At 36.5% G+C, this 27,534-nt stretch overlaps 1 protein-coding gene and 1 long non-coding RNA gene across 2 annotated transcripts in view; one reads left to right on the plus strand and one right to left on the minus strand.

Moving 5' to 3' along the window:
• The window catches only part of LOC136810960 (uncharacterized), a 31,857-nt gene extending 13,901 nt beyond the window's left edge, over window positions 1–17,956 (plus strand). The window contains exon 3 of the long non-coding RNA XR_010847179.1: window positions 17,894–17,956. This is a non-coding gene — a long non-coding RNA (uncharacterized lncRNA). The remainder of the gene's footprint in view (window positions 1–17,893) is intronic.
• Window positions 5,760–27,534, minus strand: part of LOC136810946 (polycystin family receptor for egg jelly-like) — a 40,914-nt gene continuing 19,139 nt past the window's right edge. Inside the window, exons 18-39 of the mRNA XM_067067532.1 lie at window positions 27,159–27,361; window positions 24,064–24,198; window positions 23,259–23,527; window positions 22,631–22,867; window positions 22,080–22,418; window positions 20,932–21,186; window positions 20,520–20,586; window positions 19,243–19,611; window positions 18,410–18,523; window positions 17,283–17,590; window positions 16,334–16,564; window positions 15,571–15,694; window positions 15,197–15,340; window positions 14,165–14,656; window positions 13,338–13,545; window positions 12,869–13,046; window positions 12,262–12,362; window positions 11,513–11,729; window positions 10,776–10,944; window positions 7,928–9,366; window positions 7,147–7,332; window positions 5,760–6,115 (exon numbers count right to left, since the gene is read on the minus strand). Coding sequence (XP_066923633.1) covers window positions 5,843–6,115; window positions 7,147–7,332; window positions 7,928–9,366; window positions 10,776–10,944; window positions 11,513–11,729; window positions 12,262–12,362; window positions 12,869–13,046; window positions 13,338–13,545; window positions 14,165–14,656; window positions 15,197–15,340; window positions 15,571–15,694; window positions 16,334–16,564; window positions 17,283–17,590; window positions 18,410–18,523; window positions 19,243–19,611; window positions 20,520–20,586; window positions 20,932–21,186; window positions 22,080–22,418; window positions 22,631–22,867; window positions 23,259–23,527; window positions 24,064–24,198; window positions 27,159–27,361 — 6,058 coding nt within the window. The 3' untranslated portion in view covers window positions 5,760–5,842. The remainder of the gene's footprint in view (window positions 6,116–7,146; window positions 7,333–7,927; window positions 9,367–10,775; window positions 10,945–11,512; window positions 11,730–12,261; window positions 12,363–12,868; window positions 13,047–13,337; window positions 13,546–14,164; window positions 14,657–15,196; window positions 15,341–15,570; window positions 15,695–16,333; window positions 16,565–17,282; window positions 17,591–18,409; window positions 18,524–19,242; window positions 19,612–20,519; window positions 20,587–20,931; window positions 21,187–22,079; window positions 22,419–22,630; window positions 22,868–23,258; window positions 23,528–24,063; window positions 24,199–27,158; window positions 27,362–27,534) is intronic.

The following is a 27,534-nucleotide window of genomic DNA, read 5'->3' on the forward strand; positions in this document are numbered from 1 at the left end:
AGGTATTATTATGACATTATTTTGTTTTGATATCTCGTATTTCATTGCAGTATCTCATTCTTATAATATTTGGGATTGTATATGATGATATAACTTTTGAAGTATGGTGATATTCTTTAGTTTCCAGACTACATACAGTTATTGAACCATAAAGCCTAGAACAACGAAAAAAATGACTGAAAAAGACACCTCAATTATCTAATGGGAAAACTGATCTTCTATGTCATGGACTACAGTAACAGGGTATTTCTCTGGCATCGATAAAGTAGTCTAGAAAACTTTCCATAACTTGAATTCCCTTTTATATCGAACAACCCGATATATCTTTTAACCTTGGATAGTTTATACGCTCCTTAAAATATAGAAATGTTTGCTAATGAAGTTCCGTATTTTATCTGGCAATGTCAAAATTTCGTCTGTCACGGTCCAAATTTTGCTAATACTTTAACTGTTAGGTCGATCTCGTTGGCAGGTCTACTTCGGCTGTCTTGGTGTAAGTTCTCTGAAGCTACTGAGGTGAAAATAAAGTGCATGTTGAGCAGACCTAGTCCTTTAGGTTAGAAAAAACTTAAACCATTCTTTCCTACCCGCCACATGCTCTTTTTTTGTTATACAATTCAACAAATATAGACAAATCGTCCAGCCAAACCAACAAGACGAAACACACGAACATAATATATGAAACATACAGACACTAAAAAGTCAACTTCACAACTCATCAACAAAACTATTTCAAAAGTAAACACCAATGCTAAATCTTACCAATTGATCAAGAAAGTTTTTTTTATAAGGATTCATCTAAAGAATAATGGAATTTTTAAGTTACAGATGAACTCTTTCTTTCTTTTTTTATTAGAATAATTTCATAAGAACAACGAGGCTTGTACGAAAAACAACAAATATAAGAACTAAGAACTATTCGAGGCTGGAATGACTAGTCGTTAAGCAAACTAAGGATTAAAGTAGTAAAAGTTGCGGGTATAAAATTTAGAATCCCTCATTCTGTACTAAAGATAAAAACATGAAACAATTTGGAGGCTAAAATGCCAAAAAAATCTGAACCATCAAACTAGAGATCGAGGTCTTATGACTTCAAAGAATCAGGTACCTGGACAGTTCGATAATGTTAAATGGCTATTGAGTTGGCACATGCTTAAGCTAAGCAATTCTCAAAGAAAATTCAACTCTGCATAAAGAACTGCTCCTTTAGGCTATAGCTAGCTTTAAAGCATCAAAGACTCTTTAAGCTGAATATCTATATTCAATGCTTTAAAGTTAGTCTAAAAGTCAACCATTTAGGATGTTTGGGATGTTAAACAGTACGATATGTTCTATACTCAGAAAGAAACCTGATCCCTCCCATCATTTTTCATGAGTAATCTGAGTAAAGTAACGTCTGAAATCAACAATCTAACATATCCTGTGTACATGTATTTTTATAAGAACAACCAAAGTTTTTGAAGCCTTCGGATGTTCTTAATTTCAGTGTATTTTCTGAAAATGTGTATTTTAGAGTCCATAAAGTCTTAAAATGTTCTAAAGTTGTTCTCAATATTTGGCCCATCGAAGCCTTATGTTCTTATATAGTTTGTTCTTATAAAAAATGGCTTGCATCGCTAACTAAACTTGATTTGATGAATGATTTGGTCGATGATAAAGAAATTTTGAATGAGTGATTTTTACCCTATCTTTTATCCATTGAGTTTAAAGCCCGAAGGACTAGATTAGAATCTCGAACCTTTCCCAGGCAAGAAAAAGTGAAGCCACTTATTTCCCATCCAGACCGCGCCTAGAACGCGCCATAACCATGACTAAGGATTGTATGTAGCGGTTCCTTCGTTTTTGAGGATTGCATTTTTTTTAAATCTAGCGATAAATTTTAGTTTCAATCCGGCGCTTGTGTGAAAACCACGCGCATGGTTTTCTGGATGGGAAATGAAACCACTTACTCGAGTCTAGCCCTTTTTCGGGCTTGGAAGTCGACGATTTTATCCCCTTAATGTGCTAAATGATTATTATTTTAAAATACATGTCTTTTATAAGAGCAAACTATATAAGAATATATAACGCTTAGATGGACTCACAAAATGGTGAAATAAAAAAAGAACACAAAAAGTTTAGAACATCCGAAGACTTGAAAAGGTACAATCGACGACCCTCGTTTATAAAGAGGTCCAGTACAGAATTTTTGTAACCTGATCCAACTATTGGCTAAACACGATTGCCTTGTTGCTTCAAAACACTTTATAGTATAGCTCTCCATTGTCCCTAAGTACTCTTTAAAGTCAACATTGTTATATTTCGTAAAGGTGTTACAAAAAGGCAAGGCGCCTCTACAAGATCGATTTTTGAAGAGGATTCTTTTAAACTTGACCCTTATTTAGAATACAGTTGACACTCTCTAGTTCGACGTTCTACTATTCGATACGCTCCATTATTCGATGATATTGAAAGTCACTGTCAACAAGAAACTCTCATAAACGACGCTTTACTGTTCTCGATATGCTCCCTTTTTTTAAGTGCCAGCAATCCTATGACTGTGCCTAATTCATAGAATTTTTCTCTTTTGCGAAGGTTATCAGGGCACGTAGAAGATTTGTGGTGAATTTGTTGTTCTTAATTGTAAGGGAGGGTCATTTTGCAATTTTTGGAAAAAAATCAGCCCCATATCACTTTATAATGGCCAAAAACCTTCATTTTCCTAGGGATTTTTAGCAAAATCAGATAATTAGCACTTAATTATGACCCCCCATTTTGTTGGTTTTTATCTGGAGTATCTACCCCCTGCTTATTCCACCCCCTACAGTTAAGGACACAAGAGTAGTTTCGCTGGCCTAGTGCACTACACCTGTATCGATGAAAGTGGTTATCCCCTTTGTATTCAAGCCATTTTACGGAAATGCACGTTGCTTTTTTATAAGAACATCCAGAATTTTTGAAGGCTTCGATATTCTTACCTTCTTGAGTTTCAAGTCTAAAAATGTTCTAAACATTTTCTTAGTTCCACCATGTTGTCAGTATTCTTGGAACATCTCTTAAAAGAAATTAGGCGCTTTTTAAAGTTCGCAAATCCTTAATATTCTCTTAACTTGTTCTTGTTATTTTGCCACCAAAGACTCATGTTCTTATAAAGTTTGTTCTTATTTTGTTCTTAGTTTTCTTTTATGAGAAAAAGTCTATCCAAAAATCATTGGGAGTTTACAAGCAATTTAAAATTTTATACTAAGACGTCAAATTCAACCAAACATAAACAAGCAAGTAAACAAAAAAAACAAAAACAAACAAGTTAGTAATCATCAAACGCAATTTCCTTGATTTCATTTTTTAGTACACGTTTTTTTAATATAAGAACAAACTATATAAGAACATCAAGGCCTCGATGGCCAAAATGCTAAGAGCAAGTTAAGAACATTTTAAGGCTTTGGGGACTCAAAACACCTATTTCTTAGGAAAACGGTCAAAAATATTCACAAAGTGGTCAAAATAAGAACATGTTAACAACATTGTTAGGCTTAAAACTCAAAAAGTTAAGAACATCCAAACGCTTCGAAAATTTTGGATGTTCTTATAAAAAAAAACATAAACAAACGATAGAATTTAGCAACAACTTTACCTAGAAAACTCACCATTACTCTAACAATCCTAACACAAATTTATCTTGGTATGTCTTCAACTTGAGAAAGAAAGAGGAATTATAGTCAAACGAACAAACTAACCGTAATACTGTTACTTTTGGTTGCTTATCCTAACAAATTATCACAGTCGAATCGTCCTCTTGTTAATTTGTTCTTTCAAACGTTGTAAAGATCTCTTTTCATTGCACAAAGTTACTAAAATATTACATGGAGATGCTAGCAAACTATATTGTAACTAATAATGTTTTGCCTTGATGACGTCACGATTTCATTAAAGCACCCTTGATATTACACGCTTTTTTATAAGGATTTACTTTATAAGAATATTTATGATGAAATTTGCCAAAAAATTAAGAATATGGTAAGAATACCACTATCATGGAATTTGGCAACTTAACCTAAGAATGACATTTTTAGAGCATTTTACCGTTAAATTGCCAATTATTACCCAGAAATGCTAAAAGACTCAACAAAAATGCCAAATATTTGCATGAGGCCCGTATCTATTACATTCTAGAATACTGTAAGAACATTTTAGTATGATTTTCCATAATAAGTTAAGAATATTCATGATAAATTGAAAAAACACCTTTCTTACAAAAAAAGAGTATAGCTAGTAAAAGGGAGTAACATGTAAAGCGTATGATTAGACCCCATGCCTTTCGTTTTTGCATATGAAATAGCTCAAAGTATATTGTTCAAATATATCCTGCAACCGCCAACTAGAATCCCGCCAATTTATTTTCAGCCACCCGCTAAATCGAATTTCCTCTCTTTTCTGCCATCCATTTAAATTCCCGCTAAAATTTCTGCCTTTTAGGTATTCAGATAAAATAAAAAAGTCAAACGCCTCCAAACCATAAATTCCAAAAATGAAAGCAAAAACTCGCAACAGCATTCATTTTTAACGAGTTTTGTTCTCATAACAGTATAAAGCAAGCAAAAGTGTCTTATACTAATTTCTTTACCAAATTAAGAATGGTATTGACGACAAATTTTCTTTTTGCTTCTAATTATCAAGTAATTAACGCTGTCGATGAACGAAGTTGATAAGTGGCTTGAGGAACTCATTTCTTTTACACAGTGTAGACCTTGGAATTAAATCTCAAATGGTTTTTAAAATAGGATAGGGAGGGTACCCCCTTCTCTCAGACCCTGTAGGATTTTTCAGTCAGTGGGGGTAAGAATAATGGACTGAAACTCGATGGGGATTGATATTTACATACTAGGTCAGCGTGTTTCAAACACACTGTTGGCGACCGCTTCAAAATGACTTGGGAATTAAATTCGATTGAGTCAGAAAATTCATTGGGGAAAAAATATTTCGCAGTGAGGATTTTCTTATTTGATTATTTTCAACAGGAACAAATATTGGACTATAACTTTGCACTGGGGACAATAATTGACCAATTTTCCAAGTATCAGTGGGTCCGAAGGGTCGTCGGAATAACTATCCTGGATATAAAGAGAATCAGAACAAGAGAAGTAGAGATACTTTGAGATGCTACTTTTCAAAAACTCGGGGTTGGTCTGGAATATGAATTTAACGGCTGAAAAAGTTCAGCTAATTAGCGGAGAACCAAAGAATATTTCGCATTTTTTAATCATATTGATGTAATAGTATTATGTTAACATTGATACCTACCAATAAATATAATTTACAAATTATGTAGGTCACATAAGAAAGAATACCAAAATATTTAGAAGCTACCCAGAATCTCTGTTGAACGGGGGCCCAAAGTTTGTCTTTACTGTTCGGCAAAATACTTCCAACTCAGACAAGTTATAGAATAGTGCGGTCAGAATTACCGCCTCCAAACTCTACCAAATTGGGAAATTGTAATTGTAGTTTTCCGTTAGGAATTATAGTTTTCCGTTATGAATTAAAATCTCACTAAGCTCTTTAATTTGATCCTCAATTTAGAATCGGAGAAAGGTTCGAATAAGAGATGATTAGTTTTACCTTTGACGACACCTTAATTTTCCTCTTTACCTTGAACTCAGTGTCACTTTGACTTCTTTTCTCTTTATAAATCTCAGTTTTGTCAGGGTGCTTGAAAATATTTTAGTGTGTCTATGCATTTAAAATAGTGTGCAAGTGAAAATATACTATTTTTAGATAATATTTTTAGAGTCAAATTTGAACCATTGTTTTTGTTTTCTTTTAGTTTTGCCAACTATTCAATAGCTCACAGTCATTTTCAAAGTCATTGTAGTAGAAGATCATCAGGCGAATTAGGTCTTTCATCGTTAGCCTCTGTCCCATCAGGTGAATTAGGTCTTTCATCGTTAGCCTCTGACTCATTAGGCGATTTAGGCCTTTCGTCTGTAGCCTCTGGAACATAAGGCGAGTTTGGTCTTTCTTTTGCTGAAGCCTGTACTCCATCGTCATCATCAACTTTATCAATCATTTCAAAAGGTTCAATACTTGTTTGTTCCGCTGGTCCATAGCTCTCAGTATCTTCCTCCGCTACACCAGTCTAAATCCATGAAAACAATATATTGATTAAGATTCCAATGGAGTAAAATCCCGAAGGGCTAGAAGCAAATCTCATACCTATATTGCGAGGCCTTGACCAGTCTAAATTCATGAAAAAGATGTATTAATTATTCAATATTCCCAGCGTTAGCCTTTACTAAACCTTTCTTTATGGAAATGATAACACCATGAAATAAAAAATCTCCACTAATGATGGTCAACTTGCACCCGACGTTGCTTAAACCTTCTTTTAGCGTCGTATCTTAAGGGTGTTTAGAGGGATCAAGTTTTAAAGGTATACCAGGGTCGGATACAGGAGGGAGGCTATCTTATTCATGGAGAGTAATTAGTTACCATATAAGGTAATACGATAATAAAGTGCACTCTCCTCCATTGGTTATAGCCTCCCTCTGTGTCCGAGCCTGTATACTTTGTAAAATGCAAAACGTCCGAGGGAAATGGGGGGGGGGGGCAGTCAGGCAAATTGACCGACGGGTATGTGCGGCGGTTAAGGGTACGTTTTTCAAAATATCAGAAATGCACTGTAAGGGTGGACTTTTGATAAATGCACTGTATGGGTGGAAATTTCAGCAAATCTAGGAAAAATTGAAAATTTTTGCTCAAAAATCTTGATTTTTTTTCCTCTAAAGAGTTTAAAATTTGAAAAATGCACTGTAAGGGTATGAATTTCACCGATTTTTTTCTGCACTGTAAGGGTGCAATTCTAAAAGCCATTTTTTTCGCCGCACATACCGTCAGTTGGTAAACCCACTGCTCCCCCCCCCGGGGTTTGAGAGAATAGGGGCGGATCTTTTGGCAAGTGACGAAGTTTCCAGAGGTCCCTTGAAAGTGGTAGAATTGAAGGGGGTTCAAAATTTATGATGGAGAGCCGTTATTTCCTTATAAGGAGTAGGGCTAAAAGAAACACCCTCCCTCATAATTTTGATCCCCCTTCAGATCTTCAATTACTTTCCCCATAACCCAGTTCCATTTATTCCAGCGACGAAAACAACAATCCAAAAATCCACTCACCTCTGGAACCTTCATCTTGTCAACCAAATGATACAATCGTTCAATAGTATCATCGAAGTCTTCCATTGTTTTTTCAGTACTCTTCAGTTTCTCTTCTGGCAGATCCTCTCCATCTGCGTCTAGCTCTAACTCCACATCTTCGATCCCAATGATGTCTTTCACTTTCTTTGTTAAGAATTCAACCATCTGTGGAAGAGAAAAAGTGAGTTAATGTAATTTCTTACTCTGTCTTGCTCGTCTTTCTAGTTTTGAATTTACATCGAACCACAAACAGTGGTTAAAGTTCTTTCGTTTCCGGAAGATTTCTGTCGCAGCAAATTTTTAAAACAGGCTTTTTCATCTCTAAATTCGGTTTAAAATTTGCCAAAATTTAAATAATCTGAAAAAAATCCATTTCCCGTCGCGGACGAAAAACCATTAAAACATTTTAAAACACATCACCAACCGCATCGTTTTGCTCATCATAAATATTAAAACTAAAGGCCGGTCTCCGCTTGCGCGCACTTCGATCACACTTTTTCGAGCGATGCTTCCACGCTATTGGTCAAAAGAAAAATGAAGTAACTCCATTGGCGCAATCTGACGTAACGGTTGAAAAAAGTGTGTGAAATGTGTTCAAATATTTTTTTGATTGCGTGATACATTTTTATGACGTAATCTTTTTTCCTAGCAAAAAGGATTTAAGCAAAAAGGTGCGATCGCAGCTCGCACAAATGGAGACCGGCCTTAAGCTTCACTGGTATGTTATGTCTAATAGCCGATAAGAAAGTAGATATCTCACCTGGATATCACCAGCTTGTTTTTCAAACTCTTCATCATAATCTTCATCGATCGCTTCGCAAATGATGGCCATGAAAATATTGAACACGATAAACATCATAAAAGCTGCATACGCTATATAATACATGGGACCAAAGATCGGCGATGCGTCGCGGACACCATCAAAGTCGGTAGCACCTAACAAATGTAAGAACTGGGTTACGATGGATCGAATGATTGTTTGGTAATTCTCGTTTTGTGCACCGAACCCGAGATGACCGCACCAACAGAATAACAGGAAATACAGTGTGAAAGGAATCATGAAAAACGTCAGAGGATAAGCAAACGCTTTGATGACTTGACCCGTCACGAAGAATAATTTTGCGAATTGTAGAAGCTTCAGGAATTTGATGTTTAACAAGAAACAGACAATTCCAATGACAGCCATTAATGCTGAGTCAGCAGCTGCAGAGTACTGGAAACTAACGAAATCCTTAGGATTGTGTTTAAAAGATTTGATATTCTCAGCTGTTGTTAACCAACGTATAACGATTAAACCGAACATGATGAGATATAGTGGCATCAATACGACTTCGATCCAGTTGAAGAAACTGGTGAAATAAGCTTTCTTGAATCGGATCATTTTTCGGATCTCGCGTATGGCGAAGAAGGTGATGAAACAAATGAAAACCAATTCAGCCCATAAACTTTGCAGACCTTCTTTAGCCGAATATCTATAACCGTTAAAGACTTTGAAGTCAGCCCATGGGAAAGCACCACCAGTTGGCAATGTTTCGGTGTATAAAAAAGCAGTCAAGAAGAGATTAACATTTGCATTGTAGACCGTGAATTCAACGAATGCAGCACGCGTTTGTTTGTCAAACCAATTCTTGGAGTGAAGATCAGCCAGTACTGTCCACGATGTTTCTTCATTGTAACCAAGGTTGGCCACGTATCCACCTCCTCCGTATGTGGTCACACGCCCTGGTACAGGAAATCCTCTCAATTCAGAACTGGAGAAGAATTCCCATCGATCTTTACAAGAAACGACAGTGCCGTCCGGCAAGAGAGCTTCAGGATTTACGTAATAAATAGGGAGGTTTGATGATCCGCCCCCGTTGTTTTGAATCATGAGTTTTCGCCGCCTTAGCTGTTTGTTACGCCCGCTGCCCGTCGTCATTTTTTGGTATTGGCTCGGTGTGGTAGTGGACGTGCCGGTACCTGCGTCCGTGTTTCTCCGGCCACGTCGACTTCTTTCCATTTCCACTTCAGAGTCTGGGTTCTGTGCTATCCACACGGCAGACGTGTCCCTACGTTTTCGTTTGGACCACGTTTCGGGATTTGTTTTGTTTAAAGGTTTCCAGGATGTTTGATACGTCCCTGTTTCTTCGTCCGTCATATCGTAGAATTTCTCACAGTGATTGATTAAGGAGGCGAAATCGTCAGGTATCGGACATGAATCTATGATAAACACAGATCGAATTTATCTTATATATTCTACGTGATATTCTACGTAACCTTTGTTTCGAGCTTGAATGTTGCTCACATGAATTTTGACATTTATGATACCCGTGACGTTTATTTGGAAGAACCCAAAATAGCCCGGGCGTTTTATTGTTTAAACTCATAATACATGGGTTGCAAAATGATATCAGTGCAGTTAAAACATGGTATAAGAAAGCCTCGGCTAGAATGATAACATCTGAACTTCTGTTGTTCTATCTCTGTCGTATTTGATGACTATTTGATCAAGAGATCAGTAATGTAGCATCTTTAATGGTAAATTTTATTGGTTTGTCGTTAATACTTACTTCTAAGTGTGTTTTAGACATTAATGATATACCCTTGATAATACACTTGCATTATAAAATCATTGTAAAGGAAAGATCAACAATAAGAAATTTAAACAAGCACAAAATGGCTGGGCTGAAAGAACTCAAAAATAAACAAAGTGACTCGAATGCCTTCGCAATATTTCAGTGAAATCTTTTTAGAAATCAATGAAAAATTACATCTAGATAATACATACTGTGAAAATTTCAAGCCAGCACCTTCAAAATTTATCATTCAAACTGACAAGAAAGTTGTCATCTAAATATAGTTCTTGTAATTTCAATTTTGGGGAAAAACTATTTTTTCCACAAAATACCCCTAAAATATGTTCAAATTAGTCCAAGTGTTCTCTCGGGTACAGATTCAAAGATATCTAGCAATAAAAAAACTCTTTGTGAAGGAAAATAAGAGAACAATTTCAAAAACTATCTACCAATAATAAACTGAGCATCTTAATGTTCTTATAAAGCTCGGAGACAGAGATAGAACAGCAATTAACTGAGAAGACAATGTGGTACATATTCCAGCCGCGGTTTTCTTATACTATGGTTAAAACATGTGGTTACTCGAAAAATTTCACGTAATTTTATATTCCCATGTTACTTGCTTTACAACTCACAGCTGATAACTTGATTAGTGTCAATAAATTCGAACCAATCAAAAATAAATGTCATGTAACAAGCACATAAAAATTTCGAGTAAAAGCGTGATTTGTCTTCTGACTTTAGTTTTCCAACCAGTGTATTAGTGGGTTTGTCCGTATAAAATATTACATCCTATTAATATCATAGCAGGGGGAAATTTGTAAAATCGCTCAAAGCTAAAATTTTAATTAATTTTAGACCCTTTGATTTTTGCCTGAAACCGTCATATTTGTCTGAAAATCACACCTAATTGTCCGAAAAAAAAGGCACCCAACTTATTTTGATTCCCCTACCCCTTAGCGTTCCAAAAATGTATAACAAGTGCTTTGACTAAAAAAATCGAGCGACAAATTTCCCACTACTATAAGTAATAAAAAAACTACTTTCACTTACTTAGTGGAACACGTGATTGTCGAAGCCTTGGAATGCTGACCAAATAGTTTTGATGGTTATCTATGAACCCTTGATACTTTGGCATCTCATCATTATACCATGGTCCGGAGAAAATACTAGGTACTAGTGTATCTCGAACCCAGGAATACATGTAACCATGGTTACTGACCTGTAAATGAATAAATAATTTATTTATTTACTAAGATCGCGAAAGTTTCTTGTTTAACTATAGTATTGCTATTACGACTTCCCTAGCCAGATTGTCAAATTTTATCTAAAAATGCCTCGTTACTCAGGGTTCTTTCCGATGGTATTATTAGCTTTTGTGTAGTTGTCGTCAAAAGATCTTGCTTTTTTGAAAAAATTAAGGCTGGAGAAAAACAATTAAGTGAGGACTATTGAATTTTATTTAGCTTCTATGGCAATCATGTGTCTTAAAAGTAGCCAATAGACCCAAAGTTTAGTGCGAAAAAATTTAATATGAAACGAAAAAACGTTCAAAGTAACCAGAAATCATTGGTTAAAAAGAAAATTTGAAAATTTTAAAAATTTGTCGGTAAAAAAAATTGTCGGTAAAACATCTCGTCACCGAGCGTTTTTTATCACTTTCTACCGAAGAATTTTCTACCAATGAGTAGGATGAGTACCTCGTTTATTTTGAAGTCGCCTTTTGAAAAATAGTCAATTTTTTACTCAGCTTGGCTTTTATTGTCACCTGTAACACTTTTTTAACTTACCAAATCGAAAACTGGACCATTTTGATATTTGGATTGTTGAAACATATTCATCATATCTTCACGGAAATAGTAAGTGTGCATGTCTTTTTCACCGTATGCAAGTTTCGCTACCAATCCCAAAAAGATGAGATACACGCAAATGTCTTTGAAAACCACTCCAGTCATCTTTTCACGGATGCGTGCTTTACGGCAACGCTCCAAGAACGTATCACTTGGTCTAAGAAAGAAGGAAATTTGAAGTCGTTAATCTGTAGGAGAGTTTATCACTTTTGCTGTTTTAAATTTGCGTAAGAATATATCCAATTCACGCTCCGTTTACTAAGACAAGCTTTCCTATTTCCCGAAATGCTGTCATGTGAGAGAATCGGGGAAATCGGGATGAATGTTCTTCATGAAAGTATAGGCAGGTCTTCAGCAGCGTCAATCAATCCATCTCATTATGGACCTCTATTGAGTAGTGTTGCCGTTCGGGGACCTCTTTCGAAAAGCTCCAGTCAAAGATTTTGCTTGGCTGGGATTGAGAAACTTTGTTCAGGGTATTTGCATATATGCACGATTCAACGATTTGCATGCACGATTCAACGATTTGCATGCACGATTCACTTTTCAATACGTCGGGATTATCTGATTGCATACAGTATTTAGGAGAATCGTGCATCAGCTCACACCTACGTATGTAAAATATTAAATTGTAGAATTCTACGAAATAATATTTACATAGGAGAATCGGGGAAATCGGATTCACTAACCTTATGATGGGGACTTCATCAGCATCAATCAATCCATCGACTCCTGCTCGTTCTTCGATTTCTTCATCTAATTCTTCGTCTGTCAATTGTTTTTGTGATTGCTGTAAAAGAAAAGAAGCAGATAGGTCTAGTGCAGCGATTTCAAAGCCCCGGCAGAGCTTGAGTTGAAACTCTTGGATGAGGTCAATGTTCTAAATAGCGAGTTTTCTTTTACTTCAGTAAACTTTCCGTGGTTCGATGTTTATTATTCGAGTCTTTCTGTTATTCCAATTAAGCGATAGGCCCTCCTGACTTGGAGTAACTATGCAGGGCTTGTGACTTTCTTTTCTACATAGTTGGCAATACAAGGTTAGTCCATCTTATAGAACGTTACTTGGGTGTTAGATAAACGTTTTTGTGTAAACCTTTTTCTGTGAATTCAGAACCTAAAATTTTTGCGTGGATTAAAATTCGCGAACCAGCTTCTTTATTCTCACAATTTATTTTAGGTTCCCAGGGGTTTCGACAGAAGATTCAGATTTATAAATTTTGGAAATTTTCGCGAATAAAACAGTCAAATTTCGCTAAAATCTCGAGAATTAATCCGCACGAAATTGTTTTATCTTACCGATACGTATTTTTTCTTGTCTTTCTTGAGTGGCTTTCTTCTCAATTCTTCTTCTTTGGGTTGTCTTTCACTGACTGGTTTTCTGCAGATCGCTGCGAATAAGATAGCTACGAAGACAGCTTTGATAGGTTGAATTACTAATACAGATTGAAAGAAACCAGCGAACATGGATGCTAGCCTAAGAATGGAAAAAATCAATTGTTAGTGTTAGTATGAAGGTTTAAATATGGCGTTGAAATCTAATTTTTGACAAGTGTATATATCAGCTATCAGCAAAAAGGACTCGTAATAAATGGGCTACCAGTCTATACTATAAATGCGCCACTTCTAACCAATGAGAACTTACCATTCATTTGAATGCGTCACTTCTAACCAATGAGAACTTACCATTCATTTGAATACGTCACTTCTAACCAATGAGAACTTACCATTCATTTGAATGCGTCACTTCTAACCAATGAGAACTTACCATTCATTTGACTTCTTTGGTCCCCACATCATGGAATAGAAGAAACAGAGCAATGCTGAACTTCCTGATGAAGCCACAACAAAGAAGTAACCAATATATTGGAACCAATTCGGAAACATGAACGGCTCTTTTTCTTTTGTCTGGTTTTCTTGACTGGCTTCGATAGCTTCTGCATCTTCAAATTCTTCACTTGCATTCTCTACTTTGTCTACAAGAGAAAATATTATCTTTATTTTTCCACATAAATTAATAAGGTTTTTCTTCTATCAAGCTACGGCCATCCAGTAAGTACGCAGTGGAGCAGTGGTTGGGGGTCGGTTGGCAAAAGCGTACGTCAGTTCTATCATTTTAAGAGCACTTCGCTTTACTTTTGTTTGAGAAATATCAGAAAGATTAGCGAAACTGAAAGTTAAGGATTTTTTCAAAGCTACAATTTTCTCGGCTTTGGCTAAAGCAAAATAGCTCATGTTTAGGTTGGTTGGTTTCAAGATCTATCTTTTCAGCCATTTTCTTAGTTAGGTCTTCAATCAAAATTACCGGCAGCCAAAATTATCGTTCATAAATGAAGAAAACTTAGCTTGTCAGTAGTACCATAGATTTATAAAGCCCGAAGAGCTAGATGTCGTGCTTCGGCTGAAAAGTGTGCCGTGGTTAGGTAGGAAATCCTACCTTGGTCACGTGACATTATAATCGAATTTCAGCGCTTGACCAATCAGAAGCTTTCCGATATTCATTTTTTTTTTGCTTGCGATGGCTTAAAGCACGAGATCTAGCCCTTCGGGCTTTATAAATCTGTGAGTAGTACTGAAAGAGTTAATGAATTGTACCTTTCTTTTCTTTCTTTGGTGCGACCCTGCGGAAAATTTCGATGATTATCACACTTGGTATAATCACAATAAGACTCGATTGTATACCAATCATAATTCCTGTGAAATTGATTTTGAATTCACCTAACCATACAATCTTCCTATTGGCTGGATTGTCACCCACACCAAAGAACATCGCGTTTGTCAACATGGTTAAGAAGAGTAAAGCCAGACATGCCGATAGACGGCGAACTCTGGTAAACGAACTACGTTTCGGTCTTAGGAAAATGGAAAACCAGATATGTCCATCTAACAGGCCTTGTGAGATTTTTGTGGCGAAGACCAAATGGAACTTTTTCATGTCTTTTTCGTCAGCTAGTTTTAGTGTAGTGTCGATGGTTGGATTTTGGGTTTCGGCAACTCCTAACCAGCTGTCATAGATGAATGGATATTCCTTCTTGGTTTGGATGTCGGTGATAAGGATGCTTCTTAAATACCAGTGTGGACTCTTCCCTGAAATTTTCAAGGAAAAAAACTTTTCATGACGCTTTTCGTACTGTAGATAGATCGATAAGTGACAGGATAGACTCAATATTTTAGGTGGATATAGCTCAGTAAATGTAGGACTTTTAAACAGTCTTTCGATTGCTTCCACGGGATAGCCGGATCGGCTATCTAAGAACTGAACGGATTATTTGGAAGAGCGGAGACTCGAACCGAGAACCCCGCTGGTTTGAGGTACTGGTGCCCTGACAACTTGGTCATCGGTCCATCGTGTCACATGCTGATTGGAAAATTTCCGATTCAAATAACTCCTTAAAACCTCATAGAGGAGTCACAATATTTTAGAGGATTTCAGAACTGTGAAACGAGGCTTAAACTTTGACACAATCTGTAAAGATGACAATGATCGGATGTAACCAAGATTTCTTTGTTGGTACACTTCGAAGCTTTGGTTTCTTGTAGGCTGAGGATGATTTCTCTTTTTGCATAAAAAGATTTTTGTCGACCTAAAGATTTGGAAAATTATTTCAGAGTGTTACAATGACGAACCTGAATTATCGTGGAAAACTCGAATGGTTTCCAAGTCACCGATATCTTGACTCAGTAACACTTTGATGGCAACTGCGGATCGTGTTTTGAATAGTGATTTGTCTTGATAGGTCAGTGGAATGATTCCGGTCTTCCCTTTGCTCCCTGGAAAGAGGAAATATAATAGAATTTGTCTAATACTTTGCAGTTAGTTGTATACTTTTTTCTCTAAAACAATCAACCAATAAACTGTTTTTCATGACGTAATGTTTTAAAAAACCGGGTGTTTGCCACTAATTTTGAATTTAAATAATAAAACTAGTAGCAAACGCCCGATCAATTTTAGGTGCTACCGTATAAAACATTACGTCATGAATATCATGAATTAGACTTACCCATGATTTCACATGACACTCTTGCTGTGGTGCCACTACCATCCCCTGCACCAGTAATGATATTCAATAACAAGCTTTGTTGAGATTCATCGCCACTGGTGCAATCCACCGTCACCAGTCGTTTCTATAAAGTTAAATGATAAACAATTAACATGGGGATATGTACTCTCGATCTTCAATTATTTGGATATTAATGTGATTGAGACATGCGGGATTAAAGTTTTTACAGTTCGTCTCTGCAGCTAAATTTCAGAAAAAGCTAAGCTGTGGGGTTCGTGGTAAGATTTTGACTAAAATATCCAATGCCGCCAAATTCTCCTCGCGCTGAAATAAGTCCCCTGTGTTACAGTAACAATTTATCGCCCCGGCGTTATATATTACTCTTCTTGAGGACTAGAATTAATAGAATTTAGTCCAGGCTTCAAAAATATTGTCCCTTATATCAGACCACGTTCACGTTTAATTCCGTTTTGCTTCCAGACGAAAAGAAGCTACGCTATTGGTAGAATTTAATTTTCACGTCACTTCTAGCCAATAGAATGGCTTCAATTCGTTTAAGAGCGAAACGGAACCATACCTGCGAGCATGTCTCTTTTCCCCGGAGAGATTCTTGATAGACAAGAAAATGAGGCTAATACAGCAGAAAAAAGGGCTAACTTCCAAAAACGTTTTCCCAAAATTTAATAAGCGGGGGGTTGGAGTAAGAATATCCTTGGTGGAAAATTTTCCAAACATTAATTAGCGAGAGTAGTTTGACACTTACATCAATATCGTCTTTTCGATCTTTCTTTCTTGACCAAACACAAAGTAGGATATACACCAAAAAGATTGTTAAAATGACCATCAACACACCAAGATTGTCCCCCAGATTCTTTAATCCTTCGAACACCGCACCCATATCAATGGGGTTGGGCGCTACCATGACGTCACCACCGAAATCAGTAAGATGTGTACATAAACATTGTGTACGCTCTGGTGTTGTCAGTGAACCAACCTGTACATAAGAAAAACAGTTTTTTTCTCAATATCCTCAAAACACACCTCTTCTTAAATTCAAAAGTTAAGAACGAAAACAAATGCTGAACTCTAAAAAATAGGCTAGATGTGCCATTCCAACTCATTTCAATTTGATCCACGCCCATAGGGTATATTTTGTAGCCAAAAGACAACTTTTTAGGATGCTTCTGAAAAAGTTTTAATCGATCGTCGTGCACTGAGATTTGATATAATTTTTTATATATATTTGATAATAATTTCAATAATTTTGTTTCGTTATCACCATGGATGGAAATTTCACGCGAGAATTTTAGTCAAAAAGTAGGAAATATTCTGGTTGAAAAAAAGCAAAAAAAATTCAGTTTTATTAGCTAAAATGGCGAGGTTTGTACTAGAAAAGAAAGATAGATGAACTGAATGGAAAGGGTGTTGAATATCGAACTACTCTGTACCAGAGTGTATCTAACTTTATCGCTTCGTAGTACACTCTGTGCGCATTGAAGTATAATCTATAGCAACACTTCTCTCAACGTCTCCCTTCTCTCACCAACACTCCATCGCAGTGGTCAGTTTGAAAATATCAAATAAGAAAATAACAATGACAATAGACTCTCTACAGCAATGAATTTTGAAATTAGCTGTGGATAATGGGTCTGTGTACAGACAAGGTTGACTTGTCGAATTCGAAATCCCTAGTTACCCCAAGAAACACTCACCCAACAACCATCAGAACCAAAAGTTTCTGTTGTTTCATTCCAAAAGAGACATTTAGCTTTTGTAATATCGAAAGTATAGTTTAATGAAGCTTCAGTGTAAACTGGATCATTCGGCACCATGACGCCAGGGCCGAGAGTTGGAGCTGGTGTTGGTGGAGGAGGCTTAATGACAACACAATATTCTGTGTCTACTTTGTCAACATCAATAATTGTGCTCCGCCTTTTACGGCTGATTCCGTCGCCATGGATATCCGAGCTTTCCAAATTCTCTTTTTGGATCTTGATTTCCCAAGGTATACAGTGTAAACCTGAAATTCGAAGGAAAGTGTTTTTTCATTTTTCATTTTTCCAAGGGGGTAAAAAGTTTTTCTAAAATTTCCAGGGGTAAAAGACTGATTTTAGTTCGTCCAGCCTCACTTATAGGCGTGAAAAAAAATTTTCTCATGGTTTTTATGCAAATTTTGCCATTTTCCAGGGGGTATCTTTTTGCCTTGAAAAGGTTCGTCCACCCCTGTATGGTTTTTTAATGGCAAAGCCCAATATATACATATGTTACAGTCTTATCGTTTAACTTTGTTAATTTTTGTATTTTTTATTACATTTTCCTTCAGGGTTTTACGCATAACGATCACAATGAATGGGTTACATACATCACAAATGATAAACTCAAGGTATTACTATTTGTATTTTTTGTGTCATTCTCTATATATTTTTCCAACCTATCCCCCGTTTGTTATGCATTGGTATAGTTCAATTATACAAAATCCAGTTGGGAACAACCTTCAAGCAATCAACCAAAAGTTGTCTGTGAGTAACTGATATAGATTTCACCCAAAAAAACAATCAAGAAAATTATGTGCAAGTGTGTACGGGAAAAACTTGCAACCTTGAGCTTAGCCCGGGGTTCACTTAAAGCTTTTTTATAGACTGGATGGCGCGATTAAGTGGCACTATGCGTCATCTAAATTTTTTAGAAAGCAAAGTTTAGCCAGAAGTAGACTCTAGTCTACCTTGAGCTAAGCAAGGTGTAAGTAAATCCACCTGCTACTGTTCCTCTATAAAATGGCTGATCGTGGATGAAATAATGAAGTTATACAGAATCAGTCTATTGAGATTGAATGACTTACCGAAATGAAAATCTCCATCCAGTCCTTCCTTATCACTAATGAAAATAAGGTTGGTTGCCAGCTGACATTCAAATTCGTCTTGGTTTTCATCAGATAACAAATTAATGCTTTCACCTGCGTAAAGGAAAAATCATTTCAATATAATGCGTTCTAAACACTGATCTTTATATACCCTGGTCATTGGTCAGTGGTTCTACAATCATGGTCGTAATATTTGAGAAAAAAGGGAAAATTCCTACGAAATCTTATAACCACAAACCATTTTGAAGCTTTCTAAATTAGGATGGAAGGATAGAGTTGTTCCTCTGAGTTTTAACGCTAGACTGTGGATCCAAAAGTTAAAAAATAGTCCAATAAGGCTCAGAATATAGCCTGTAAGTCTAAAAACCCCTCCGGAATTGAAATACGACTTTCTCGCCCGAATTCCAAATTTCGAAAAACGAGGAAATAAGCTAAATTTTCAATATATTTTCACCATGATTGTAAATCTAGCAAATCTAGGCCTAAAATGTATCCGCTGGCGTCCCACTTCAACGACTTCGTGAGCCCCCACAAAATTGACGTCGCTTTCAAGAACAGTTCATTGAACCTCAAACAGTTTTTTTTTTGCTTTCTTGGCACCAATCAAACGATAGAGTATCTGTGTTATTTTTTATATTTCCAATGTAATTGACTAGAAAGAGACTGATAGGGGCAAGGCAGACTGGGAGGAATAGAGATACGCAAAAGGTTTTGGTGCTGAGAAGTCGTGGTATTTACTGAGTCAGTCAAAAATAAATTCTGATTCAATTATAACAAACTCTACAGAGGTTTGGAAGAAATAAATACGGTACCTATATGTTCAGATTCGTTTTTCCATTTGCAAGTTTCATTATTCGGTAGTGACCATTTCATTAAATATTTCTCGGTCGTCGGCTGTTTGTCTTGTCTCATATAAACGGTGAAAGAAGAGCAGTACGTCTTATTGAACAAATCAATCACGATACGCGCGCTCTCGTTGCGGATCTCAGTGACGTGGTACGACCATTGTTCACCATTGTCTTCGACTGACATTGAAGAATAGTTCTTGGTGTCATTGTTATTTTTCATTTCAAAGATTTCAGACTCGTTGACTGGGAGAGGGTGATTCTCAATCCATAGCTCCATCGGTTCTGGTGTCCCTGTCACGCTCTTGGGTCCGTTTTTGCCAGCCATGTTAATACCTTAAAAAGGAAAAAATGGAAGTGACGTTTACTTGTATGATTAACTTACAAAATTGCAACTTATTTCCTTGTGTATTACCGGTGTTTTGATCATATATTTCCAAGCAAAAAAAATTGAATATTGAAAAAAATATTGTTGGTATTGTTTTCGAAAACCTGCAAAGCTTCTGATTGGTCAAGCTTTGAAATTCTATTGTAATGTCATGTGACCTAGGTAGAATTTCCTACCTAACCACGGCACACTTTTCAGCAAAAGTACGACATCTAGTCCTTCGGGCTTTATAAATCTATGGTTTTGATGCTTACTGATAGCGCCAAATAAATCTATGGTGTCCATCAGTAACGTAAATAAAGCCTGGGATACACGGGGATAAGGTTGACAAAAACTGTCCCGAATCTCACATGTATGTTAAAAGAACAGCTCTATTTATAGTAATGTAACTCTCTACCCATCAGTACTGTGAATGTCTCAGTATTTTACTCTACATGGTAGAGACCCTGAAGAGGGATTAGGCTCCAATTACAACATCCAATGTAAATGGGTCTTTAGACGTGGAAATGCAATAACTGAACACATTCGATGCTATGCAACCTTGGTAAACTTGAGCCCAATCCTTTTTCTTGTAGTTTCTTTAAATGAATTGTGTACTAAGTTTTTCCCAGTCTGAATCGCAGACCACTGATATTCCTATCTACAACAAACTCTTTCGCTAGAGAATGAGTAGAAGCCCGAGTTCTCCCGTCTCAGCAAGGGACAAAAAGAAGCTTTTCTATGTCAAAATTCAACAAAATTCAACAAAATTCTGCAAAATTTGAAGAATGTTGCCCAATTCGTTGATTAAATTTTATTTCCGCCCTGAGACAAAAATAACTGTGCTTTGACCAATAAACATTTTTCGTTGGTTTACCTGTCATTTTGGATTTTATTTTGGACGACGTCTCATCCCATCCGAATGGATTCTCCATCTGCACAATCTGGGGAAGAGTGACAAAATATTAGTTAAACAATTGACGCTGACATTGATAATATAATCATATTGGGAGTGGGCGGGGGTACCCAGGCAAGTAAAGGGAACGGGTATGTGCCGCCCTTAAGGGTACTTTTTTCAGATCTAGTCTCTACAAGGTTTGGAAAAATCAGAAAATTGAATTTTGAAATTTTAATTTTTTTGCCACATTATCCCGTAGAAACCACATAAATCGAATAGTTTAGAAAATTCATTATAAAATTTAAAAGAGCTGAAAGATGTTTCTTAGTTTCAAACATTCAATAGTTTAAGAATAACAAAAACTGGTATAAAAAGCTTTCTCCATCATTACCTTTACTTCAGTAAATTCTTCAGATTGTTCTTGAAGTGACAGATTCGGATCTTCAAGCATCTTAGCATTGAAATTGATGGACACAGATCCGGCACCAAAAGATGTGGCGGTTGTCCCTGGCAAGGATTTGCCGACGCCGAGAGATAGTCCATCCAATTCAATTTGGACAGTATCGCCACCAGGAAGTACAGTTTGACCCAGCATGCTTTGCAATCCGTCAATTTGACTTCGGGCTTTATTTACGTTACCAGTAAGCTAGAAAGAAAAATCAAAGAAATTGAAACAATTATAGTTTCATTTATTCGAACTCAAATATGTCCCTTGAACAGATATCAATATTTTTTCGGGATTTTTGAATACTGCTTAAATGACCTTAAACCGATCTGAATCTATTTGTTATTAATTGAAAAGCTTATAAAATCTTTACTACTATCTCTTTCGAAATTTTTCCTCCCATCTTCTATAAGGCGAGGCCAATTTGATTTGTTGTTTTACGGGCCAAGCTACCCAAAAGAGGGTCGCTCGGTCGGTCGGCGAAAAAATGAAAATAAAATTATTTCACCTATAAAATCTCCTAAAAAGGCAGCTAAAACTTTTACATCTTGACAAAAATGCGAAATAGAAAATGATAAGACACAAAAAAGAATTTATGGATAAAATGAAAAATTGAACATAAGATTCTCAAAATCATGGAAAAACTACCAAAATTTGGCAGGTAGAGCAATGAAAATAAAAATGTACTACCAAAATCAATTCGATTTCTGGAATTTTAGGGTCTGTCGGGCCCGTAAAATTACTGATCTTAAAGAAAACAAACGTTTAATTCAGACAGAATTTTCTTTTACATTTAATTTTCTCAAAAATCATCTTAATCATCTTTTCGACGTAAATGAAGGCAAGCAAAACACGAATGGCAGTGTAGTCAAAACATATGATTACTCGAAAAAGTTCACGTGATTTTATTCCCATGTTACTTTCTTTACAAGTTACAGCTGATAACTTTATTCGAACAAATTCGAACCAATCAGAAATAAATGTCATGTACCAAACATATAATAATTTCGAGTAAAAGCGTAATTTGACTTTGCAACCTGTGTATTAGTGGGTGAAGTGGATCTTGACATTGTTAAAAACACACAAAATCTTACAGCACTTGTGTTTCCACTTCCCAAACTTTTCATTGCCATCAAATCTGAATCATTTCCTTTTTGAACATTGGTCATTAAACTGCTGGCAGCCATTGATTTCTGGACCATATTTGCAACGCCGGTCACTGCCAAGATCTGCCCTGCGCTGTCCAATGCACCAATATTCGTCGACATAGATTTCATACAATCTTCAGCCTTTGATAATACTTGATTCTGTAGATCTGGTGATACCTCGTTAGGTTTTTGTAAGACGCCTGACATTGTACCGGTCAGAAAATTTTGTTGTTCGATGTCTGATGTGTTGATGGACATGGTGAAATTAGCAAGTTGATCGCGAAGCTATTCAGTAGGTTATAGATAGATACTTATTATCTTTTCCATTGTCAAAAATTCTACTCAATTTACTTACAAATTTAGGACTCATTTTTTTACTTCCAACGGAGACTAAATTTTTGTCGAATTTTCTAGTGGGACAGGGGTCCCACCGGGTTCTAGACACAGGGACGTCTTAGTTTTAAAAACCCTACAAAGAACAGTGTGTTTCACTTTACCTTGATTCTATTCAATCCAATATCCATGATCTCATGTTTTTCTTCTGTCGTCATATTTGCTGTATTATTACTCGGCATATCAGGGGCTAAATTGATTAGACTGGAAAACACGTAAATATCATTGGTCATTTCAACAATGTTACCACTAGCCTGTAAAACGTTTAGCCTTGAGTCTTCACCTGACAATGCGCCATTAATATCACTGATACTTGCATCGATGTCTGGAGGTGGTTGAACCTTTGAATAACGAAAAGTATTTTTATTTTTTATAATTTCTGTACATCCCAGAGGGGATCAGCAAATGTTCGGTACCAAGTATGCGTGGACCTGTTAGGTCTGATTTCCGACCAAATTTGGTTGGTCCGAGACTCGGACCAAATTTGGCTTTTAAGAACCGAAAATATCATCTAACTGATCTACTGAAATACAGATCTTTAGCCCGGGGGGGGGTATAATTAGGAAAAATGATTGCCGGGTATGTGCGAGCCATAAGGGTCCCTTTTTCACACTCTGGGAGGCTCCTTAAAGGGATACACAAAAACCATTAAAAAGCATTTGAGTCTCTGTAAGAGATAAGGTAAAGTTAGTAAACAAAGAACAAATTTGTAAATTCTGAATAAAACCCTACCGTAACATTTATAGGGTAAGTTGTTAAACCACCACGACTGTCTTTGACATTGACGAATACAGTCAACTTATAATCATCCATTGGATTGCCGGCTGGCAAAGAAGCATTACAAATGGGATTGTAAGAACGACAAAACTCTTTTGCAACACTGTTTTTGACAGTGTAGAATGAGTAGGTCAAAGGAAGGTTGGCATCTGTCCAGTACTGACATGATAGTTCAGTTGCTCCAACTAATAGAATGTATGAATCTTTTGCGCTTCGACAGGTTCCTGTATTGAGAAAAGAAATGTGAAGGTTTTATCCTTTGAAATGATATGTAAAGAAATAAGAATGTCTGTCCAACTATATTCATTTGGGAGATTTGGGTTACAGAGTAGGTGTATGCATGGGACTATCAGTACCGTGCACACCCTTACTGGCTAGATCAATCTAGCCAGCATCTCTGAACAAGAAAACCACTTGTGTTCCAAAAAGTGGCTCAAATTTGGAAGAAAAAGTGGACTGAGGGGAAATTTCCGACGGAATTCTTAAAGGTAATCCGACTAATCTAACTAAGTTATCCCTAGCTTATTTATAATCCCCTATGTGCATTATATTGTCCGCATTTCTACATTTCTACAGTACTAAAAGTTTTCAATTAAACTTAACATTAGGGCAGTTGGAGCGTTACACTAATTCCGTCTGTCTCTTTTCTTTTTTTACTTCAAAAATCTTTCCTGGTATTTAATAGATCTAATAAAGAGGCCAAATTGTAACCCCTCCTTCACCCCCTTATATAATAAAGAATTTAACCACATTATTTTACCGTTATAAGGTGGTGAGTTGACGTAAAACAACGAAGAAGCAACACCGTAAACAGTATCGGTTCGATAGGCGTATGTGTATAGCCTGTACCAGGTGTCTGAATCGTATTCTCCACGACGCGCACCGTAATATACGCCTGGAAGAAAGAATATCAATTTTCAATTAAAAATGGGAAATAACTTAGATTATGTGAAATTATGAAAAACCAATTTCCCTTCTGGAAAGTTATATTTGCCTGTACAACCATTGATCGCCCCAATAGAATCTTCATAATCCACTTTAAAATTTTAGTCTGTTATTGACTTGAATAGAAATCTGCATATTTATTTATGGAGGGAAAAATTACCAACAAATTGCGAGAAATTTCTTCCAGACAGACAAATTTCTACCATTTTTGGACCTACCCCGGTGGAGGTCCTATAAATTAACCTCTGTTCGTTCGTTCGTTCGTCCGTTCGTCCGTTCGTCCGTTCGTTACTAGCTTTTCTCGGGATTGGCTCATTAGTTTTTCCTAATTTTTGGCACAAAGATGCAAAATGGTAATGCCCAAAATGTGACGGAGCCCGATTTTCAAAAAAAATTCATTTCCGGCCGAAAATGCCGGAAATATGCCGGAAAAACCGGTTTTTTGGCATTTTCTCGAGATTTCATCATTAGTTTTTTCTGATTTTTTGCACAAACATGCGTATTAACAATGTCTAAAACATGGCCTAGTCCGATTTTTGAGAAAAATTCTATTCCGGCTGAAAATGCCGGAAATACCCCCCGGAAATCGCCGTTTTTGCAGATTTTCCATCGGACTTTTTCCTTATATTTCGTTGTTTTTTTTTTCACACAAAAACATTATTGATAGCAATGCCCACCATCAAGCATGGTTTAATTGTCAATAAAAGTGATTTTTGAAGCCGGAACTTTCTAAAAATCGCCGGAACAGCCTATTTTCGCCGGAAAAACGGTATTTCTTGAATTTCTCGAGCTGTACTTTATATTTTTTTCATGAAATTTTGCACACTGATGCAAAATGGCAATACCTAAAATATGACAGAGCCTGATTTTCAATTAACGTACTTTTCCGGCCGAAAATGCCGGAAATATGCCGGAAAAACCGGTTTTTTGGCATTTTCTCAAGATTTCATCATTAGTTTTTTCTGATTTTTTGCACAAAGATGCGTATTAGCAATGCCCAAAGCTTGGCTGAGTCCGATTTTTGAGAAAAAATCTTTACCGGTCTAAAATGCCGGAAATATACCGGAAATCGCCGTTTTTGCAGATTTTCATCAGACTTTTTCCTTATATTTCGTTGTTTTTTCACACAAAAACATTATTAATAGCAATGTCCACGATCAAGCATGATTCAATTGTCAGTAAATCTGATTTTTGAAGCCGGAACTTTCTAAAAATCGCCGGAACAGCCGATTTTCGCCGGAAAAACGGTATTTCTTGAATTTCTTGAGCTGTACTTTCTATTTTTTCATGAAATTTTGGACACTGATGCAAAATGTCAATACCTAAATTGTGACGAAGCCCGATTTTCGAAAAAAATTCATTGCCGGCCAAAAATGCCGGAAATATACCGGAAAAACTGTTTTTTTGGCATTTTCTCGAGATTTTATCATTAGTTTTTTCTGATTTTTTGCTCAAAGATGCGTATTAACAATGCCCAAAACATGGCCGAGACCGATTTTTGAGAAAATGGTCGAAAATGCCTGAAATATGCCGGAAATCGCCGTTTTTCTAGATTTTCATTGGACTTTTTCCTTATAATTGGTTGTTTTTTCATTCAAATCCTGTTTTTTCATTGAAAAACATTATTAATAGCAATGCCCACCATCAAGCATGTTTCAATTTTCAATAAAATTGATTTTTGAAGCCAGAACTATTTTAAAAGTCGCTGGAACAACCCATTTTCGCCGGAAAGACAGTATTTCTTGAATTTCTCGAGCTGTACTTTATATTTTTTTATGAAATTTTGCACACTGACGCAATATGACAATACCTAAAATGTGACGGAGCCCGATTTTCGAAAAACTTTTTTTTCCGGCCGAAAATGCCGGAAATATGCCGGAAAAACCGGTTTTTTGACATTTTCTCGAATTTTTATTTTTAGTTTTTTCTGATTTTTTGCAGAAAGATGCGTATTCGCAATGCTCAAAACATGGCCGAGTTCGATTTTTGAGAAAAATTTTTTTCCGGTTGAAAATTCCGGAAATCGCCGTTTTTGCAGATTTTCATTGGATTCTTTCCTTATATTTTCTATGTTTTTCACACAAAAACATTATTGATAACAATGCTCACCATCAAGCATGATTCAATTGTCAATAAAACTGATTTTTGCGACCAGAACTTTCTATTTATTTTTTTCCCTACAACCCTTTCCTCTCCCCCTACCATCAATCAATGATGAATTTCTTGCGTTATGCTTTCTGACTGATTTTTTTTTCATTTTTCTCCTTGCATTGCTATCTAACTTTCATCATCAGGTAGGTCCATTCAGCATCTAGCTTGTTATTTTTAACTCAAAATTGTTCCTGTTCCCGGATGTGCTACCAGAGTGACTCGATAGCTCAGTCGGTTGCGATTGCAAAAGTGAAAGTCGTGAGTTCGAATGTCACTTAAGGGATACCGTTGAGTTTAGACACAGACTGGCTTGACTTTCTAGCAGAGATCCGGATGGGGGATACTTAGGCAAAATGGGTGCCCTTTATGTGCGAGCCATGAGGGTCCCTTTTTCACACCCTCGAAAGTGTCTCAAAGGGGTACAAAAACCATTTGAAAAGCAAATTGAGTCTCTGTAAGGGTCCAAAATTCATAAATATTACCTCTCTAAAAGGGTCGTGATTTTCAAAAATTTGGACAAAAATCGAGTGAAATTGGACAAAAAATTTGGGAAAAGTCTCTCTAAGGGTCCCAAAAACGCCTTTTTTCCTCTCTTTAAGGGTCGATTTTCGTTTTTTTGCTCGGAGATACCTGTCACCTCGTAAACCTGGTAACCCACCCCCCTGGAGCAGGGATTACCATATAGATGTTCATTCCACTGTATATTTTACAGTTCGTTAGATTTTGTAAACTGAAAATATGAGAGTAGCTATAAATTACCCTTTCTAGGCGTTTCAACCATTCTTGTATAATCAGCAGCTGAGACATTTGTACAGGGCGCATGCTCGCCAGCACACTTCTCTAGTACCCATTCCCATATAATAGGTCTTCCATTGTCTTTACATGATTCGTCTTCTTTACATAGTCCTTGTACCATGTGCTTGTCATTGTGTGCTACTGTCACACCGTGGTTGATTATACCCCTATTAGAGATTGAACAAATTGAAAGTCAGATTCAAAGAGTCCCACTAAGGGAAGAATATTTATCATTTAAGGTAACTTTTGCGCTACTGTCACACCGTGGTTGATTACGTCCGGGGCGGGGATAACACAAAATTAGGTACTGGATACGTGCGGCCGGTTAGGGGTCCCTTTT

Source organism: Clytia hemisphaerica, unplaced genomic scaffold (assembly GCF_902728285.1).
Source record: "Clytia hemisphaerica strain Z4C2 unplaced genomic scaffold, Clytia hemisphaerica genome assembly, whole genome shotgun sequence".
NCBI lineage: Eukaryota > Metazoa > Cnidaria > Hydrozoa > Leptothecata > Clytiidae > Clytia > Clytia hemisphaerica.